Raw genomic sequence first — 20016 nt, forward strand, 5'->3', positions numbered from 1 at the left:
ACCTGTTATGTGGGAGACACACCCACAAACCACCTCGGGCTCAGCTATATAATTGGAGGCATGGCCTCTCTGGTTCCGGATCAAACTGCTTAACGGCCATGATCCCAGAGACTCAGAAACAATTCTTGAAACCCAGCGGCTTTTGGTAGAAATGCATCCGGTCCCTGCAGTAGGTTACCGGTGGTGCTGGGTCAATCCAGGTGGGAATAGGTTTCGTGCCTTGGCCTGTTCCCCCTGGTGGCCCATTGGCTGCCATCCTCCAGAGGCCAGTGGACAGTCTGGGCCCACAGTGACGAGATATGCAGGGCCTCAAGGGATGGGGTGGAGCCGGCCCTTTCCTCCCCACCCCAATGAGACCCCGAGTCGCCACCCATGAACGGCCTCTATGGCTCCTGATCAAGCTGTTTAATGGCCATGGTCCCAGAGACTCAGAAACAAATCTTGAAACCCAGCGGCTTTTGGCAGAAATGAGTCCGGACCCGCAGTAGGTTATCGTCTCCGGGCCATCCCAGGGGGGAAAGGATGCTGTTCCCTCAGCCTGCTCCTCCTAGGCGACTCGGTGGCTGCCATCCTCCAGAGGCCATTGGACAGTCAGGTTTGAGCTCTCAATGACGAGACACGTGGGGCCTCACAGGATGGGAGTGGAGCCGGCCCTTGAATCCCTGTCCCAACAAGACCCTGAGTTGCCCCCCATGAATGGCCTTTCTGGCTCCTGATCAAGCTGTTTAATGACCATGATCCCAGGAACTCAGGAACAAATCTCGGAACCCAGCAGGTTTTGGCAGAAATCCCTCTAGATTTAAGTATTAAAATTTTGGAATTTCAAGATCGCGCAGCCACTACTGCAGCCATGCGACATAATATGTTATTCTTAACCAGCAATAGAAAACAAGTTGTCTACTGTTGCCTTTTCAGCAGATCTGAGTGTTGGGGTAAATTCCCAAATAATAATGGTGGGTCTGGTGTCAAAGTATTGAATGTGATCAAAGTAGAGAGAGAGTAACGTGGAAATCATCTGCCCCATAGGTAGGGGGAGGGTTAGGATGGGGGCATACTGGGGCTTTTGGTGGTGGAGAATGGGCACTGGTGACGGAACGGGTGTTTCATTGTATGACCGAGACTTAAACCCGAAAGCTTTGTAACTGCTCTCACGGTGATTAAATAAATAAAATTATAAAAAAAATGGTGAAAAAAGGTAAGGTGGAGTTCATGCCCAATTCAATCAGCTAATCAGTGGCAGAATAAATAGCAGTACTCCTACATAAAAAAAAAGAGGAGGGCCACCTGTCCTGCTTGTTCCTGGGCACGCAGTGACACAGGCCAGGAGGTCCAGCCCTGTCCCCGGAAGCCCAGCACTCAGCAAAGCTGCCTCTCTAAGCCTGGATGTCGGGGGTCAGTTACAGGACTGGGGAAGCCCCGGGGGCACTGGTAAGGGACGGGAACCCTGAACCCCACTGGGTGGCCTAGGAGAACAGACCTCGCCTCATTATCCTATCTGGAGTGGCTTACCCCCATGCTGAGCTGGGACCCCCCCACCTGCCTCCCACAGCCGCTGGGAGCAGCCTGGGATAGAAGGATCCCTCCACCTTTCTGGAAACTTTATCTGCTGTGTCATTGTGTCCCACCAATGGCTCCTGTCTTGATGTGGCTTCATTCACCATATTGCAGTTAACATGTAATAGGCAGATGCGTGCAGGGAAGTAAGTCAGGGTGCTCGTCATTGAGGGTGGGCTTCTCACAGGAAGCGGGGAGATGGAGTTGGGGTGCTGAGTGAGCCCATGGAGCAGGTGTGACCACCCTATTGGCCCACCACCTTATCTGTCCACATTTCCTGGGTCACCACCAGAAGTCTCTTTGGGGGTTGAAGCGATAGCACAGCGGGTAGGGCGTTTGCCTTGCACGTGGCCAACCCAGGTTTGATTCCCAGCATCCCATATGGTCCCCTGAATACCGCCAGGAGTAATTCCTGAGTGCAGAGCCAGGAGTAACCCCTGTGCATCGCCGGGTCACTGTCACTGTCACTGTCCTCCCATTGCTCATCAATTTGCTCGAGCAGGCCCAGTAACATCTCCATTTTTATATATTATTATTATTTATTGGGGCTGGAGTGATAGCACAGCGGGTAGGGTGTTTGCCTTGCATGTGGCCGACCTGGCCAACCCGAGTTCGATTCCTCCGCCCCTGTCAGAGAGCCTGGCAAGCTACCGAGAGTATCTCACCGACACGGCAAAGCCTGGCAAGCTACCCATGCATCACCTCTTTGGGGCCCTGGTTCTTCATTTTTCAGCAGGAAGCAAATGAGCTGACAGGGCTGATGCCCTTAACAGATGCCGGCTCTGTGATGCTCTGCGAGCAAGCTTGCTGGGAGCGCTCATCGGAAGATGTGGAGGGCGGCTGCTGGGGGCTGCCAGGGGCCTCTGGGGGTCTCTCGGGGTCACTGTGGGCTGCTGGGGGGTTACTGGGGGCTGCTGGAGAGCGCTGGAGCCGCTGGGGGGCGCTGAGGCTTTTGTGGAACACCAAAACAGCATAACCAGTGCCAGGCCCAGGTGCCTCCTCCCTGTGCCCACTGCCTCCCTGAGTTCTGAGTGTCTTTGGGAAGCTTCTGAGTTTGGAGGAAGGAAATGATGCTAAACAGGGGCTTGGAAGCCCGAGGGGATCGCCTCAGTTCAGCAGCTCATGGTTTCAGTGGCCAGAGGGACAGTACTGTGGGGAAAGGCACTTGCCTGGCACACAGCCAACCCAGATTAAATCCCTTGTGCTCCATAGGATTTCCCAAGCCCTGCCAGGAGTGATCCCTGAGCACAGAGCCAGAAGTAAGCCCCAAGCATGCTGGGTATGACCCAAAGTCCCCTCCACCAAAAAAAAAAAAAAAGTACGGGGTAAGGCCTTGTTTATAATCTACCCTGAGCACTGCCAAGAGTAAATCCTGTGCACAGAGCCAGGAGTAACCCTAAGCATCCTCCCCACCCCACGATGCAGGCTCATGGGCATCTGGGGGCCTGTTGTGGGTGTCTCACGCCTGAAAAACGCAGTGGACCCCAGAGGATTGGCAGCCACATCGGGGCCAGCCTTGCCCCACCCATCTTTTTTTGTTTGTTTGTTTGTTTCTGGTTTTTGAGCCACACCCAGAGATGCTCAGGGCTTACTCCTGGCTCTGCACTCAGGAATCACCCCTGGCAGTGCTCAGGGAACTCTATGGAATGCCAAGAATCAAACCCAGGTCGGCCACGTGCAAGGCAAGCGCCCTCCCCACTGGGCTGTCGCGCCACCCCCCAGCCTTCCCCCTTTCTAAAATCAGGCATGAGACAGGTGAGACCGGATGGAGGCCCGGGCCTGCCACACAGGGGCAGGGAAACCAAGGAAAAATCACCCGCGCAGCATCAGGGACTAGGACAAGCCCTGACTCGCAACTCGTTCCCCTCCCCAAGAAAACGGTCCCCGAAGCTGAGGATGGGGGACCCCTGGACAACTCGGTCATAGGCAGCCGAGAGCCTAAGCATTGCTCTTGGTGCCCCATACTCAGTCCCTCAATCCCCACCGCCCTTGGTATCTGGAGGCGACCCATTCCAACAGCCTTGGACGCCCGGTGGCCTGTCCCCTGTCCCCGAGGGCCCCCAGCCTACAGGTTCTGGGCCTGCACAGTCAGATGTCACCAGCAAGGTCGTTTCCATGCGAGGACATGCCAGATTGCCTGTGGCCTCAAACTTCGGGCACCTGGTCTTCTCGGCTCTGGGGGAGCCCCAGTCTCCCGCTTAGCTGCTCCCACACCACATCCTGAGAAGAGAGTCCAGGACAAGCGGGGTCCGGCCTTGCCTGCCAGGGAAAGCCTGGGAGACGCATCTTGCGACAGCGTCCGCCTCGCGTTTGTTTACACACCCGCCTTGGCATTTGGCGAGTTTTCCCAGGAGTCAACCACTCTTGGCAAATCCGACCCACGCAGGCTGGAGCCAAATCTCTTCCATCTGTCCCCTTCGGGGCTTGGAGAAGGCGGGGCTCGCAGACCCGGGGGTGGGGGACCACCTACAGCGCTGACCTCAGCCCTGCCCCGAGGGCCCTGCGGGAGGCCAGATACTACAGCAGGATGTGGTGGTTTTTGTTTTTGTCTTTTAGGGTGATGCTCCTGGAATACTCCCAACTCTGTGCTCGGGGGCCACGTGGTGCTGGGGATCGAGCCCAGTTCCTCTGTACTCCCACCCTTGAAGCTCTCCAGGGAGGAACTGGTTGAGGGTGGTCGGATCAAGCTGCCCTGTCACCCCCTGCCCTAATGTCAGACGGCTGGGGGGTAGGGCAGGGGGTTAGGGAAGGAACGTGGCCTTGATGGTCTTGGTGTCAGTTGCTTCCGGCCCTTCAGTTTCAGACTGGTCAGTTGCACCCCTGCCTCCCTATTCTTCTCTGGAAGGTTCCAAGTGGTTTGGAGGCACAAAGATCAGGAGGGTCTCCTCCTCGTCCCCCAGGTCTCCCCAGCTTTCTAGTCTTCCCTGCCTGGGGACCAATGTTCTTCCGGTTCATGGTCCCAGAGTAAGTCAGTGTGGCTGTTCCAGGAGTTCGAACTCCGTCGGTCCCTCATCCCCCATGCCCACCTTTTCTGAAGCAGCATCAGGACCAAGAGAAGGGCATCTGGAGGTATGGGAGAGCCCAGGATGAGTGGGGCCACCCAGGGTGATGCTTTAGAGCCACAAGGGTCCGGAAGTGAAGTGCCGAGCCAGGCACTCGGCCACATCACCGAACCACATGAGCACTTTACATATGGGTTCCGCTGCTGCTGGTGCTCAGGGGATCACGCATTTTCGGGACCCAAAACTCCGTGCTCCCATACATGAAGCATGTGAGTCCCTCTCCCCAGCTGGAAAAGGACACTATTGTCCTGTTGGGTTTTTCTGAGGGGGTAAGCACACCTGGGGTGCTCAGAGGTCACGCCTGGCTCCGCTCAGGAATTGCTCCTAGTGGTGCCGAAGGGACCATACGTGGAGGTGTGGATTAAACTTGAGTTAGCTGCATGCAAGGCAAGCGCCTTACCTGCTGTACTGTCTCTCTGTCTCTCTGGCCCTGAGAAGGGCAACTTAATTACACTTAGAGACCCTCTTGGTACATCTGGGCACTGTTGGGGTCTCAGGGAGGGGAGTTACACAGACAAGGCCCCAGGGGCTTCCATGATCCGGGGGTTTCCTCTGCCTGACAAGAGAATCCCGTGTTTGCGTCGCAATGAGGTGTATTTTTTTTTTTTTTTGCTTTTTGGGTCACACCCGGCGAAGCACAGGGGTTACTCTTGGTTCTGCACTCAGGAATTACCCCTGGCGGTGTTCAGGGAACCATATGGGATGCTGGGAATCGAACCCGGGTCGGCCGCATGCAAGGCAAATGCCCTACCCGCTGTGCTATTGCTCCAGCCCCGATGAGGTGTATTTTGGACGCACGGTCACAGGGCTGGTCTGTGGTGTTCTAACGTGAGAAAGAGGCCGCTGTCCGGGCAGGGCGGGCACAGAACCTGACTACACCTCTAGCTCTAGGAGCGCTGCGTGCGACTGTTTCAGCCCATCCTGGCTCCAGTGCCCATCGCCACATACGGCCCCTAAGCATTTCCGCAGTGTTGGCCCAGCCCCCCACCAAAAAAAAATCCAAAACCTAAAAACTGTCTTGACGAATCCCATTCCTCTCATGATGACTGTTAGTTACTAAGGACATGGCCGAGAGGAAAGTTGCGGTCCTGGGGAGAACTACGTTCAGCCACTGAACTGCCAGACTCAAGTGTGCAAATGGGAGGGAACCAGAATTTTTTTTCACTGCTGGGGTTCAGACTGAGGCCTCGCAAATGCAAGGCAAGGGCTGGACCTCTGCACCAAACCCCCGAGATCTCCTTGCATGGATTGTTTTTGTGCCACACCCAGGAGTGCCCAACTCTGTGTTCAGGGAATATTCCTAGTGTTATATGTGCTTGGGGATCCTATGTGGTACCAGGGATCAAAGACGGGTTGGCGGGGTGCAAGGCAAGGTTGGCGTGGTAGCACAGCGGGTAGGGCATTTGCCTTGCATGCGGCCGACCCGGCTGACCCAAGTTCGAGTCCTCCGCCCCTCTCGGAGAGCCCGGCAAGCTACCGAGAGTATCTTGCCCACACGGCAAAGCCTGGCAAGCTACCCATGACGTATCCGATATGCCAAACGCAGTAACAACAAAGTCTCACAATGGAGACGTTACTGGGCCCGCTCGAGCAAATCGATGAACGACGGGAGGACAGTGCTACAGTGCGGTGCTACCCAGGAGTGCTTACTTCCGGCTCTGTGCTCAGGGGTCACACCTGGCAATGCTCACGGGGACCATAGGAGGTGCTGGGGATCAAACCCAGTTTGGCTACATACAAAGCGAGAGCCCCAGCAGCCCACTGCTATATCATCTCTCTGACCCTGGAACTGATATTGTTCATTTGGTTTTAGTTGTCGGCTCAGGGCTCTGTGCTCAGGAATAACTTCTGGTGGACCCTGGGAACTGTGTGTGGTGCTGGGGACTGAACCAGAGTTAGCCGTGTACAAGGCATGTGCCCTCCCCGCTGTCCTATTTCTCTGACCCTGAGCTGACTTTTTTTTTTTTGGCTTTTTGGGTCATACCAGGCGATGCTTAGGGGTTACTCCTGGCTCTGCACTCAGGAATGACTTCTGGTGGTGCTCAGGGGACCATATGGGATGCCGGGGCTCGAACCCAGTTTGGTTGAGTGCAAGGCAAACGCCCTCTCCACTGTGCTATCACTCTGGCTCCCCTGAGCTGATTTTTGAGGCTCATTTTAATGGTCGCGGTAGGTCACCCACAAAGAACAGGGTGCGTGTCAGGAACATGGAAAACCCAAACTGTCAGAATGAGAAGTTTGGGACTGTGAGGAACCCTGGGGTTAGAAGCGGAATGGTTCAGAAATGGAGGGCCAGAGAGATAGTACATTGCCTAAGGCATTTGCTTTGCGTGAGGTGGACTGGGATTCAACCCTTGGCATCACTTATGATCCCCCAAGCACTGCCAGGAGTGACCTGTGAATGCAGAGTCAGGAGTTAGCCCTGAGCACTACAGCGTGCGGCCACAAAACCAAAACCAACGGGCTGGAGTGATAGTTAGCGGGGAGGGCATTTGCCTTGCATGTGGCCAACCTGGGTTTGATCCCCGGCATCCCATATAGTCTCCCAAGCACAGCCAGGAGTAATTCCTGAGCACAGAGCCAAGAGTAATAACCCCTGAGCATCGCAGGGTGTGGCCCAAAAAAAAAAAAAAAAACAAAAAAATCCCTCCAAACCAACAAAGTGTAGAAACATGACCCAGATTTGTTTCAAGAATCCCAAAGAGGGGGATCCTGCTCCAGGGGACCCCCCCCATAATCCAGGAGCTTCCCTGTCTGACTCCCCCTTCCTGTTTCCCTGGATGGAGTCTCTTACTGGATCCGGCCATTCTGCTGCCCCGTCCCTTGCTTCTCATTCTGACTGTTTGAGGATAAGAACCTGCTACATTTGACAAGGCTGGAGTGATAGCACAGCAGGTAAGGCGTTTGCCTTGCATGCGGCCAACATGGCTGATCCGGGTTCGATTCCTCCGCCCCTCTTGGAGAGCCTGGCAAGCAACCAAGAGTATCTCGCCCACACGGCAAAGCCTGGCAAGCTCCCCGTAACGTATTCAATATGCCAAAAACAGTAACAACATGTCTCACAATTTGTTGTGAGATATTACTGGTGCCCGCTCGAGCAAATCGAACAACGGGAGGACAGTGCTATATACAGTGCTACATTTGACAGAAGCCAGAGAGGAGTTTGTGGTGTATGTTGCCAACCTTCCTTTTTTTGGGGGGGGAGTTCACACCCAGTGATGCTCAGGGGTTACTCCTGGCTCTGCACTCAGGAATTACTCCTGGCGGTGCTTGGGGGACCATATGGGATGCCGGGGATCAAACCCCGGTCGGCCGCATGCAAGGCAAACGCCCTATCTGCTGTGCTATCGCTCTGGCCCCTCAATCTCTTTCTTTTCTTTCTCTCACAGTCTTTCTCTCTCTGGCCTTGCAGAAACAGCTGGTCCTGGGCGAACCTGGGCACACTGGCCATCTGCTGTCCTACTGACCACTTGTCTGGTGGCAGCAGCAGCAAAAGAGGGAGAACTTATGACCTTGCCCGGGCCACTCTGGGAGACCGGAAACTCCCTCTCTCCCCAGCCCTGCCTGGCAGATGGTCATTTCACTCTCCTCACTCTGAGAAGTTTCCTCTGTCTCTTCCCTTCAGAGTAGCTGGGAGTAAAGTGCAGATTCCCAGGACCTCAGGGTGCTGAGGACATTCCCTCGGGCATTCCTGAAGGTCCCGGGCATGCCTGATGACAGACCTCAAGCCAGAATGTGGGGAGACTCCACTTGTCTTTCTTTGGCCTGAGTTAATTCTGATCTGTAAGTCTGACCACCCAGGGCCCACCTGGGAAAGACCAACTTTTCTCTTTCCCACTAAATTGCTTTTACACTTTATTACAGGCACCTCTTTGTGCCAAAATTGGGTCTATCCCACACACACGAAACAAAGGACCCCAAAGAGGAGCCAGAGAGATGGGACAACAGGTAGCGTGTTTGCCTTGCACGCAGTGCACACGGGTTCGATTCTGGCACCCCCATCTGGTTCCCCGAAGGCACAAGGAGTGATCCCTGAGTGCAGAGCCAAGAATAAGTGCTGAGCACCACCAGGTGTGGCCAAAACCCAAAGAGGAACCCCAAAGATGTGAGTGCAGGGGTGAAGTGGACTGTAAGCGGAAGTAGGAGGTAGGGCGAGATAATACAGTGTTTGGCATATCGAATACACCAAGCTACTGAGAGTATCTCGCCCACACGGCAAAGCCTGGCAAGCTCCCCGTGGTGTATTCGATATGCCAAACACAGTAACAACAAGTCTCACAATGGAGACGTTACTGGGCCCGCTCAAGCCAATCGATGAATAACGGGAGGACTGTGACCGTGACCGTGACCTCCCCACGAGGTCGACCCAGGTTTATCCCGGCATCCTGTATGGTCCTCTGAGCACCGCCAAGAGTAATTCCTGAGTGCAGAGCCAGGAGTAATTACTGAGCACATCGGGTGTGCCCGTCCCCGAAAAGGAGAAGAATTGGGAGATACCCCAACTGCCCTAAGAGGACCCAGATGTCCAGGCTCTCAGGAGTGGCCCAGGTCACTCTCTGGGCCTCCCTCTGCGGGACAAACAGGGACTGGGCAAGAGTCTCATGTCTGCTGCAGAGGCAAGACTCTGTCTCTCCAGCCCGTGCTAGGGGAACTGCGTGGCCACCTGAGGACTATGGCATTTCCGGGAGAAAGGGACAACCCGGTGGTCAGGCGGGTGTGCAGTGTGACTCCTGTTGGTCTCCTCAGAGATTGTGTCTTACCAGGACCAAGCACGCTGCCGTCTACAAGGGAGGGCTGGCTCAGCTGTGATCACTGCACAGAAATCCACGGCAAGACACACAAACGAATCTCGGACCCGAGCAACTTGCTGCAGAGATGGCCCGAGACTTTGCAATAGGCCTTCTCTGCTGGGCTGCTCCAGACCGGGGAAGATGTTGTCCCTCCTCCAGCCCTCTAGGAGGTCAGGTGGCCACCATTTTCTAGAAGCCAGCGAGAAGCTCCGGGTATGAGTCTCAGTGATGGCAAATCCCAAGTCTCGCGGGACAGGGGAGGAGTGGGCCCTTCTCTTCCCCCCCCCCCACCATGGGATACTGAGATGACGCCACATCCGCCCACTGTCTACTTAAACTCCCACATGGCCACGATCCAGAGACACACAAATGAATCTTGGACCTGAGCAACTTGCTGCAGTGGTTTCTTCAGACCCTAATTATTAAAATTTTAGAATTCCTGGAGCGGCCGCGCGTCATTATATTATAACCATAATAAGCAATATAAAACACATTGTCTAGCATTGCATTTTTGGGAGGTATGAGTCGTGGTAGAACTGGTCTTGATATATTGAAAGTAACTAAACTAGAGAAAGAGTATTTTGCAAATTCTCTGCCACACAGGCAGGGGGACGTGTGGAATGGCGGAAGGGGGGATACTGGGGATTTTGGTGGTGGAAAACATGCACTGGTGAAGGGAAGGGTGTTTGATGAGCGGTAGGGTGTTTGCCTTGCACGAAGCCAGCCTGGCAGAGCCGGGTTCGATTCCTCTGCCCCTCTTGGAGAGCCCGGCAAGCTACCGAGAGTATCTTACCCACACGGCAAAGCCTGGCAAGTTCCCTGTGGTGTATTCGATATGCCAAACACAGTAACAACAAGTCTCACAATGGAGACGTTACTGGGCCCGCTCGAGCCAATCGATGAATAACAGGAGGACTGTGACCGTGACCGTGACCTCATGGTGAATAAGGTAAAGGTAAAGGTAAAGGCCCTCCCGTTGTTCGTCGATTTGCTCGAGCGGGCCCAGTAACGTCTCCATTGGAGACTGTGTTGTATAAAAAAACAAAAAAAGAATAAAGGTAAAAAAAAAAATGAAATGAGCCAGTATCATGCACAGCCTTCTCAGGGGCAGGGTCATGACACTGGCACTTCCTGGCTCCTGCGTGGGCCTCTGTGACTCAGCAGACCATGCCCTGTTGCTTTCTGGCGGCTGTTGCTAGGGTCATGCCCTTCGGCCAATCTGGGCTGGTCAGTCTGGCAGAGGGTTTATCTTTTATTTTGCCACACCCAGAGATGCTCAGGGGTTACTTCTGGCTCCACACTCAGGAATTATTCCTGACAATGCCTGGGGACCATATGCGATGCCAAGGATTTAACCTGGGTCGGCTAGGCAAGCGCCCTCCCCACTATACATTACTCCAACCCCTTCACAATCACGATCATCCTGATCATCCTGTTGTTCGTCGATTGCCTCGAGCAGGCACCAGTAACATCTCCTTCCTATCCCTGAGATTTTAAAAGAGCCATATTCAATGCTCTTTCAGGGTTAGGAGAATGAGACCCATCATTGTTACTGGTATTTGGCATATAAAGTACCACACGGGAAGTTTGCCAGACTCTGCCCTGAGGGCAGAATACTTTCAGTAGCCTGCCAGGTTCTCCAAAGTAAGAACGAGCTACAAAGTAAGAACTGTTGTTTGCTTCCGGGAGCTGGGTTTTACAGTCTCTGGGTCTTGGCTGTTGATGGGACCACCTGGTGCCAGTGGCAGCTGGTGGGTGTGACGCCTAGCTACTGGAAGATGGGGGATCTGGGTGGAGAAGACCCAGTCCAGATCCGAGCAGGCTTGGAGATCTCAGCCCTGGGACCCGCATGCCTGGGTTCCTCTGCTGATTCCTTCATGCATGAGGCTTGTCCGGACGTGTGGAGAGTGGTCTCAACATGGCTGTGGCTGGTTCTGGAGCTCTTTGGCTGTCGGGGCTCTGCTCGGGGCAGGGAGGGAAATTCAACCTGCCCCCCTCCAAGGGGCCCTGGTGAGGACAGCCAGGCGGAGGGGCAGGAGACTCTTCAGCCCCTTATTCTCTTTTATTTGAAATTTAATAGCTTGCCATTAATACTGGCATACAAAATCTGGAGGAAACCCCAAAGCAGCACTCCTTCCCAGAGCCCAGGGTAACCTCTTGGAGCATAGAGAGAAGGCTGACAAGCTCCCCCCCCTCCCCACACACACACCTCCTTTTTTCCTCCTCTCTGGCCCCTACAGGGATCTCTAAATGCTCACAGAAACTCCTGGGGACCCACTTTGCATTTCCATCGGTTCTGGAAAAGGCTCCAGATTCTAAAGGGTGCTTAAATGGGGGGTGGGGTCTCGTGCCTGAAAAAGTTCCCAAGAAACAAAGCCCCTTGCAAATCTCCTAGACCTGCCCCCTGGTGAATGCTAACTACTCTTTGCCCCAGTGAGAACACACTGGCCATGCCTTCAGTCCTTCGAAGTCTCCTGGGAATGAGTTTATGCTTTCCATGCGATCTGTATGGAGAAAGAGCTGCCAGTTTCAAGGAAACGATTTGCCGAGCCGCGTTCTGTAGCTGTCTTTTGGGACATGGTTTGTGGAGCTTCGGCTTTTCTTTTTTCTTTTTTTGGTTTTTGGGTCACACCCGGCGATGCACAAGGGGCTACTCCTGGCTCTGCACTTAGGAATTACTCCTGGCGGTGCTCAGGGGACCCTATGGGATGCTGGGAATCGAACCCGGGTCGGCTGCGTGCAAGGCAAACGCCCTACCCGCTGTGCTATTGCTCCAGCCCCTTCTTTTTTATTTCTAATATTTATTTGAGGAGCCGGGCCACACCAAAAGTGCTCAGAGGTTATTCCTGGCTCTGAGCTCAAGAATCACTACTGCAGGGGACCATATGGGATGCCGGGGCTCAAACCCAGGTTGACCACGTGCAAGGCAAGTACTCTCTCCCTGTCCTACCCGGCACTGACTTCTCTCAAAGGAAACTGCGACTGCAGGCCTTTATCCCCATGGACCACGAACATCTCTGAGGGTCTGTTCTGTTCTGAGACTGTTCGCTCTTTGTTTTGGGGTTTTCTATTTCATTTGTTTTGGGGGCCACACCCAGAAGTTCTCAGGGGTTACTCCTGGCCCTGAACTCTGGGTGGTACTTGGGGGACTATAAGGGGTGCCCGAGATTCAACCTGGCCCCTACCTGCTGTGCTCTCTTTATCCCCTGCTCACTTTTTTTTTTTTTTTTTTGCTTTTTGAGTAACACCCAGCGATGCTTAGGGGTTACTCCTGGCTTTGCACTCAGGAATCACTCCTGGCGGCACTTGGTGGTACTCGGGGTCCATATGGGATGCTGAGAATCGAACCTGGGTCGGTTGAGTGCAAGGCAAACGCCCTACCCGCTGTGCTATTGTTCCAGCCCATTGGTTTTGTTTTTGAGATGCTGGGAATGGAACAAAGAGCTACATCCATGCCAGACTCATTATCTGGTTACTCTTGGGTATCCCCATCCCCAGCTTGAGCTTAAGAGTTTTCTAGGGCAGGGCTGCTGATCACTGCTAAATCCCTCTGTCTAGATTTCTCTGCAATCTCTCTGCTGAGCTTTGGAGATTCATGATTAAATCTCAAAAGAGACCAACTAGCCTCAAAATTTTTAGATACACTGGTCCCCAGCTGAAAACTTTGGGCAACCTTGGAGGGGGGCAGGCCAAGAGCCCACCCAGCCGAAACCCCAGCAGTGCCCTCATACCCCAACAGATGCCGCCATGCCCACACGGCCGGACTCCACCACCTCATGACTGAGCTCAGCAGAGATGCCAAACTGCCAAAACGTTCAGGTCCACCAGACTTTTTTTTTTCAGCTGAGAACTCCCAGCCTTCTCAGAATGGGAATGGGCAACCTTCCCCATCCCTAGACCCGCAGCACTCCTGGAATCCCTAGATTCTTCTGACTAGTGTTTCTCAACCTTAGAAACCCAAAGGTAGTAAGAGCCTGGAGCATAATGGATGCCCCAAGCCAAATCCCAGCCCTGCTGGAGCCCCAGGGGACTTCATCCTTAATTCATCCTTAGGGGAGTTTGTCCTTAAGAGAATCTTCTTAAGGGCCAGAACGGTAGTAGAGCACACTGCCAGGAGTAAGTCCTGAATGCAGAGCCAGGAGTAACCCCTGAGCATCACATTTCGGTGTGACCAAAAAGAAAAAAGAAAACATTTTTTTTTCTTAAGCTGTGAGAGCAATAATACAGTGATTAGGTTAGGACGTCTTCCTGACACGATGCAGGTTTCCTCACCATCCCAGTTCACCGAGCCTACCAGGAATGATTTCTGAATGCAGAGCCTGGAGCAAGCCTTGGACACCACCACGTGTGTCCACGTGTAGCCCCAAAATAAAAACAAACAGAAAGGAAAATCTGTGAGACTATCAAGTTTCTTTGTAGCCCCGAAGAATCTGCTAAAACTGTATCAATCAACCCTGAACGCTTGAACTTCATCTCTGACCGGTCACAAGATTACAAAATTGGCACGATGGACCAAGAGGAACTGAACTGTGGGCCAGATTGATAGTACAGTGGTTAAAGCATTTGCCTTGCACACAGCCTGCCCAGGTTCAAATATTGTCCCCTGAGCACCTTCAGGGGCAATTTCTTAGCACAGAGCCAGGTGAACTGGGGCCAAGCCCGGAAGTGTTCAGGGATCACTACTGGTGTTGCTCCTATAGATCCAGGATTAGCGCTGTGCAAGAAAAGTGCCCTGTCCTGTACTATCTGAGCTCCTGCCTCCATTTTTTTTTTCTTTCTGGGTCACACCCAGCGATGCTCAGGGGTTACTCCTGGCTTTGCACTCAGGAATTACTCCTGGGGGTGCTCAGGAGACCATATGGGATGCTGGGAATCGAACCCGGGTCAGCCGCATGCAAGGCAAACGCCCTACCAGCTGTGCTATCGCTCCAGCTCCCCAATATTTTTGGGGGGTCACACCCGCGATGCACAGGGGCTACTCCTGGCTTATGCACTCAGGAATTACTCCCGGGGATGCTCGGAGGACCATATGGGATGCTGGGAATCGAACACGGGTCCGCAGCGTGCAAAACAAATGCCCTACCCGCTGTGCTATCACTCCAGCCTGTCCTGTCTCCAATAGTTTTAAAAATAAGTCTGCTTCGATGCATGCTTTGCATTATGGACCTCCAGTTCTATGCCCTGAGCACCGCATAACGACCCAAGGACCTGGCCGGCAGTAGCCCCTGAGCCCCTCTGGGTGCGGCCCCAACTTCATCCTTCCCCCTCCACTCCCGCAAAAAAACAAAGTCGCGTCAATTCTCAGGACTTGGAGGGGGACAGACTGGGGCACGCGGAAGTGGGGAGAAGCCTCGCCGCCACGGGCTCCAAAGACCCCTGCGCGGCGCCCCTGGCCCAAGCGAGACCAAGAGGCTCGCGGAGGCGCCGGCGGCCGGAGCGTGCTCTCCTCCCCGTGGCGGTGTAGACGACGCCCGGATTCGGACTCAGGGACAAGGGAAACCCCGGGGAGGCGGCGGGCCGCGGGGATTCCTGCAGTCAAGGGGTCCCGGGCCAGGGCGGGCGCAGGAAGGGCGACCCCGCACAGACGCTTCCGGAGCCGAGCGCAGCGGGCGCCGAGACGCCGCCGCACAAGCCCCTCCTGTCTGTTGTGTCTGGGGCCGTCGCCGGGAGGCCACGCCCCCGCAGAGTAAGGCGGAGCCTTGCGGTGACGCCACTTCCGCCCCAGGCAAGGGGGGCGTGGCCGAGAGGCGCTTGGCTTGTGCGTCACTTCCGGCGAGTCCAGCAGCGAGAACGGCAACATGGCTCTAAACGGCTCTGGTGAGGGCTTGGGCTGCGAGGGCCACGGCCGCCGGGGAGCGGGACGCAGCGCGCTCGGGCGAGGCTCCTCGGTCCCTTGTGCCTCTGTCCCCGCAGAGGCCGACGATAGCTCGTGGCAGCCCCCGACCGAGGCGGAGACCAAAGTGCTGCAGGCGCGGCGGGAGCGTCAGGATCGCATCTCCCGGCTCATGGGCGATTACCTGTTGCGTGGTTACCGCATGCTGGGCGAGACGTGCGAGGACTGCGGGGTGAGGGGACCCTGGGGGGCCTGGGGCTGGGGGTCGGGCCGCGGAACCTGCGCGGACTTCCAGGCTGGTCGCCATTCCGTTTTCCCCATCGCCCGCGTCTCACCCCTTCCCCCCGGCGTTTCACCCCTTCCCCCGTCTTGTGCTTCGCCCTCCCCCACCCCAGACGATCCTCCTCCAAGACAAACAAAAGAAAATCTACTGCGTAGCTTGCCAGGAGCTCGACTCAGACGTGGATAAAGACAATCCGGGTGAGGGGCCGAGGAAAGAAACATGGCGCCGTGGCAGCCCGGGAGGGGGCGGGGAGCCGGCGCGTGGGCTGTCCAGGGGCTTCGTGGGCGCCGGGGCCGAGGAGCTCCCGGCAGGCCCAGCCCTCGCCCCCGAGGTGAAAGCTGGGCATGAACAAAGCCGGGGTCAGGCACCGCGTCTCCAGCACCGACATCGCCCATCAGGGGAGGCTCAGGCCGAGCCGGTCCTGACTGACCGTTGCATCCACTTTCTCCTCTTCTAGCGCTGAATGCCCAGGCTGCCCTCTCCCAGGCCCGGGAGCACCAACTCGCCTCCACCGTGGAGCTGCCCCCGGAGGGCACTGGGTCCACTCCGCAGCCCCCCGTCCCCCGTCCAGAGCACTGTGAGGGAGCTGCAGCCGGGCTCAAGGCCGCGCAGGGGCCACTCCTGCTTGGCCTTCCACCCAGCGCTGATGCTGTGGCCTGCACGCAGGAGGCCCTGTTGCAGAAGCTTAACTGGGCGTCTGCCGAGCTGATCCCCAGCACCTCTCTGGAGACCAGCATCCAGCTCTGCAGCCTCATCCGGGCTTGCGCCGAAGCTCTGTACTGCCTCCGGCAGCTGCAGCACTAAACGACCCCCACCCTCCGGAGAAGAACCCTCTAGAAAAACAGCTGTTCCTTTTGTGTGATTTGTCGTAGTTCTGGGCGTGCATGCGGCCCAGCCTGCCTTTTCCTCACGCATCCTGCCCCTGCGGTCCCCGACGCCCCCAGTCTCCGTTAGGGTGCGGGTACCTTTTTCCCCCTGAAGAGGGAACCAGAGGGATGGACCCCTGCGGCCTCCTCAGCCATCCGGTGCCCATCCCGCCACCCCCTAACATCCCCCGAGCGGTTCGGGGTGCCAGTCCCCCAGGGGACACTGCCCTACACCATCCGGACACCCCCATCCTGGTCCCTTTGCAGCTCGCGCGTCCTGGCTCGCGAGGGACCAAGGATGGGTTGGCCTGATGGAGCTTTTTTAAGTCCTCTCGTGATTGGGCAGAGGGCTGAAGCATCGTGGGGGCCAGGCAGAAAGACCGAGAAGGCGCTGCGCCCGCCTTTCGGGCCTCGCCGCTGCCCCCACCCCGCGGCTTGCTGTCCAGGGGTCGCCCCGCCGCCTCGGTGGGCCCCGCGCCGCCGCGACCCTTTTAAGAGAGGCCCCGCCCATGCGCAGGAGGCGGAGCCGGGGCGCCGAGGAAGGAACAAAGCGCGGCCTGCGGGCGGCGGCGGGGCTCGGCCGGCGGGGCCGCGGGGTGCGGGGCCGCGGGCCCCGGCTGGTCGTTGGGGGCGGGGGAGGGCAGCGCTGTCCACGGCGGGCGGGCCATGAATGGGCTGCCCGCGGCCGAGGCTCCCGGCGGCGCGGGCTGTGCCCTGGCCGGCCTCCCGCCCTTGCCGCGCGGCCTCAGCGGGCTGCTCAACGCCAGCGGCGGCTCGTGGCGGGAGCTGGAACGCGTCTACAGCCAGCGCAGCCGCATCCACGACGAGCTGAGCCGCGCCGCCCGCGCCCCGGACGGGCCCCGCCACGCCGCGGCCGCCAGCGCGGGCCCCGCCGCCGGCGCGTCCGGCCCGCGGCGCCAGGTCAACCTGGACTCGGCACTAGCGGCGCTGCGCAAGGAGATGGTGAGTGGGGGGGGGGGGGGCGGGCGCCGCCCCAGGGCAGGGCGCGGGGTTCGGGTTCCGGAGCGTGGTCGGACAGGACGAGGTGGCCGTTGGTGGCCGGAGCTAGCGTGCATTTTTGGTTTTGAGCCACGCCCGGTGGCGCTGGGGCGGCAGGGGGGGTGTGATCGGGGGACCATGCGGTGCCGGGGGCGGGGGGCGGAGGTCCGGGGACTCGAACCCGCAGATTCCTTGCGAAGCGAGCGATCAGTCGGTCGCATTAGCCCCAGCCGCTAATTTTAGATCCAGGGTTTATTTAATCCCTTCCTGTCAGGTCACTGTCGCCCCATCTGACAGGGGAGGGGCAGCGCCTGTTCCGGAGGTGGACGGTTTTGTAGGGGTATATGACGGCCGCAAGATTCGGGGCTGTAGGAAGCTGTGAGAGGGTTGTCTCGGGCTGTGACGTGCATGTGTTGAGGGTGCCTGGGCCCGTTCCCAGCCCACACTCCGTCTGTTGCAGGTGGGGCTGCGACAGCTGGACATGTCTCTGCTGTGCCAGCTGTGGGGCCTGTACGAATCGATCCAGGACTACAAGCACCTGTGCCAGGACCTGAGCCTGTGCCAGGACCTGTCATCCTCACTGCACTCGGACAGCTCGTACCCGCCGGACGCCGGCCTTTCGGATGACGAGGACCCGACAGATGCCAGTCTGCCCCCCGACCCGCCGCCCCTCACCGTGCCCCAGACGCACAACGCCCGGGACCAGTGGCTGCAGGAAGCCTTCCACATCAGCCTGTGATGCCACCGGGACGGGTCGCCTGCACGTGGAAAGATAGTGCCCGCTTCCCCGCACGTGCCCACACACCGCACAGTCCTGGGGCAAAGCCATCAACCCCCTCTCCTGCGGGTGGGCTGGCACTAGGGCTGGCACCTGGACTCCAGCCTCAGCACTGGACTCCCACTTGTCCCACACGTGTGCACCCCACTTTAGCTAGCCACAGTCCGCCAGTGGAGCCCAAGATCTCTTGCTGCCCCTCTCGGCACCCCGGGATGGGGGTGAGTGCCGAGCAGCTGGTCCTCCCCTTTTTGTCGCTATTGGCAGCTGCTGGCAGGGCTCTACCACCTCTGGCTCTCGAGTCTCCCTGGGGACCCCTCCTGCACACCCTCCCACGGCCAGCCAGCCACGGCCCCTTGCTGGATGTTTAGGTCTGTCCGTCCTCCAGGGCTCGATGAACGAATGAATAAATAAAGAAGTAAATAAATGATCTCCGTCTTTCTGTGTTGAGGCTGGGCTCTGGGTGCAGGGGCAGTTTCCCGCTAACGTGGCCCCGCTCCGCCAGCAGGTGGCGCCCGGTCTCCCCGAGTGGAAGAAAGTTGGGCGGCGGGGTGGCAGGGCCACGCTGCCCTGAAAGTCCCAGGCGAGTCACTTCCCTTTCCAGCTGGAGGCTTGGGGACCCCTCACCCCGCGTCTCTCCTTCCCCCTCCCCACGCTGCCTTGGGCTTTCCTGGCTAGCGGGGAAGGAAGGAGCCGCCTGTCTTGAGAGAAACTTTCCACCGGAGAGGGGCGGGCTCGGGCAGCGCAGGAAATGGGTGGGCCTGAGCCCGGGGCCCCAGGCCTGCAGGGAAGGCGCCTCGGGGAAGGGATGGGAGTGAGCCCCGCCCAGCCAGAACGGGGTGAAGTCTGCGAGCCCCGCCTGGGAGGGGGCGACCCGGGATGCCTTTAGCACATCTTAGCCAGCCACGTCTTAGCCTCGAGCCCCCCGTGCCTCTCACACCCGCCACTGCTCAAGGCTCTTGCAGAGGAAACGGGCCCTCCCGCCAGGTGTCAGGCCACCGGAAGAAGCCTGCACACTTGGGGACAGCTGCTCAGGGCCCTGCCCCCCCCCCCCCCCCCCCCCGCCACTTCCTGAGACAGGGCCGAGTTTCGGTCACCAAGAGCGCCTCATGCCCGGGCTACCTGGTGGACAGGCAAAAACTGAGCTGGCACACACCCGGGCACCGGCCCCGTTCAAACAACAGCGTGTCTGGAGCTTCCCGCGGGCCCCTTAACCCCAGCGCGGGCGGCGGCCGGGAGGGAGCGCGCGGATGTGCGCCCCAGGGCCCGTCTCTAACCCGGCCTGGCACCTGCGGCCGCGCTCAGCGGGCGGAGGGAGGCGATAAGGGCCCTAATCTAGGCAGGGCCCTAACCCCGCCCGCGCCAGGGTAAACACACGCGCTCCCCTCCCCGGGCGCATCCGTGGTGATGCCTGATAACGGGCCCCACATTAGAGACGGCCGCTGCCAGCCAGGGCCCCTGCCAACAGCTCCGCGGAACGGTGCAAAAGGCCACCGTAATCGCTCCCATCCTGCAGAGGTAGAAACTAAGGCAGAGGGTCAGCGCTTGGCTCTCGGTTGCACAACTGACAGCTAGCCAGCTCTCCGGGGCCGGGGCTGGGACCGTCCTCCTAGCAGACGGCGGGCGGACGACTGAGTTCAGAGACCGCGGGGGGCTGCTGGCCTGGGCCGGGGCCGGCTAAGACGTGGGGGGCAGGCGCAGGCGGCGCCAGGAGACGGCCCCCCTCCTCCCACCGCCCGCCCCCGGGGCGACACAGCTGGCTCCTGTTACCCTGGGGCCCCTCCGCACGTCGCTTCCCCTTTCGGGGTCTCGGTTTCCCCAGCCTGTGAAATGGGGACGCCCGGACGCCCCTTC

The 20016-nt window shown here is 57.9% G+C and overlaps 2 protein-coding genes across 3 annotated transcripts; both read left to right on the plus strand.

Annotated features, from left to right (window-relative positions):
* Positions 1 to 15124: 15124 nt before the first annotated feature.
* ZNRD2 (zinc ribbon domain containing 2) lies at positions 15125 to 16645 on the plus strand. 2 transcript variants are annotated; one of them, XM_056131630.1, is made up of 4 exons: positions 15125 to 15223; positions 15320 to 15471; positions 15635 to 15719; positions 15980 to 16644. In XM_056131630.1, the coding sequence occupies exons 1-4, from the start codon at positions 15205 to 15207 to the stop codon at positions 16324 to 16326; spliced, it is 603 nt and encodes a 200-aa protein (XP_055987605.1). In that variant the 5' UTR covers positions 15125 to 15204; the 3' UTR covers positions 16327 to 16644. The 2 variants fall into 2 exon arrangements, with proteins under 2 accessions (XP_055987605.1, XP_055987604.1); XM_056131629.1 differs by having other exon boundaries at positions 15205 to 15471; positions 15980 to 16645.
* A 204-nt stretch (positions 16646 to 16849) lies between these two features.
* Positions 16850 to 18572, plus strand: FAM89B (family with sequence similarity 89 member B). Its single transcript, XM_056131631.1, has 2 exons — positions 16850 to 17351; positions 17848 to 18572. Exons 1-2 carry the CDS (start codon positions 17055 to 17057, stop codon positions 18124 to 18126), a joined length of 576 nt encoding a protein of 191 aa, XP_055987606.1. The 5' UTR covers positions 16850 to 17054; the 3' UTR covers positions 18127 to 18572.
* The last annotated feature ends 1444 nt before the right edge of the window (positions 18573 to 20016 follow it).

The sequence above is a fragment of the Sorex fumeus genome, unplaced genomic scaffold (genome assembly GCF_029834395.1).
Source record: "Sorex fumeus unplaced genomic scaffold, SorFum_2.1 ptg000093l, whole genome shotgun sequence".
Lineage (NCBI taxonomy): Eukaryota > Metazoa > Chordata > Mammalia > Eulipotyphla > Soricidae > Sorex > Sorex fumeus.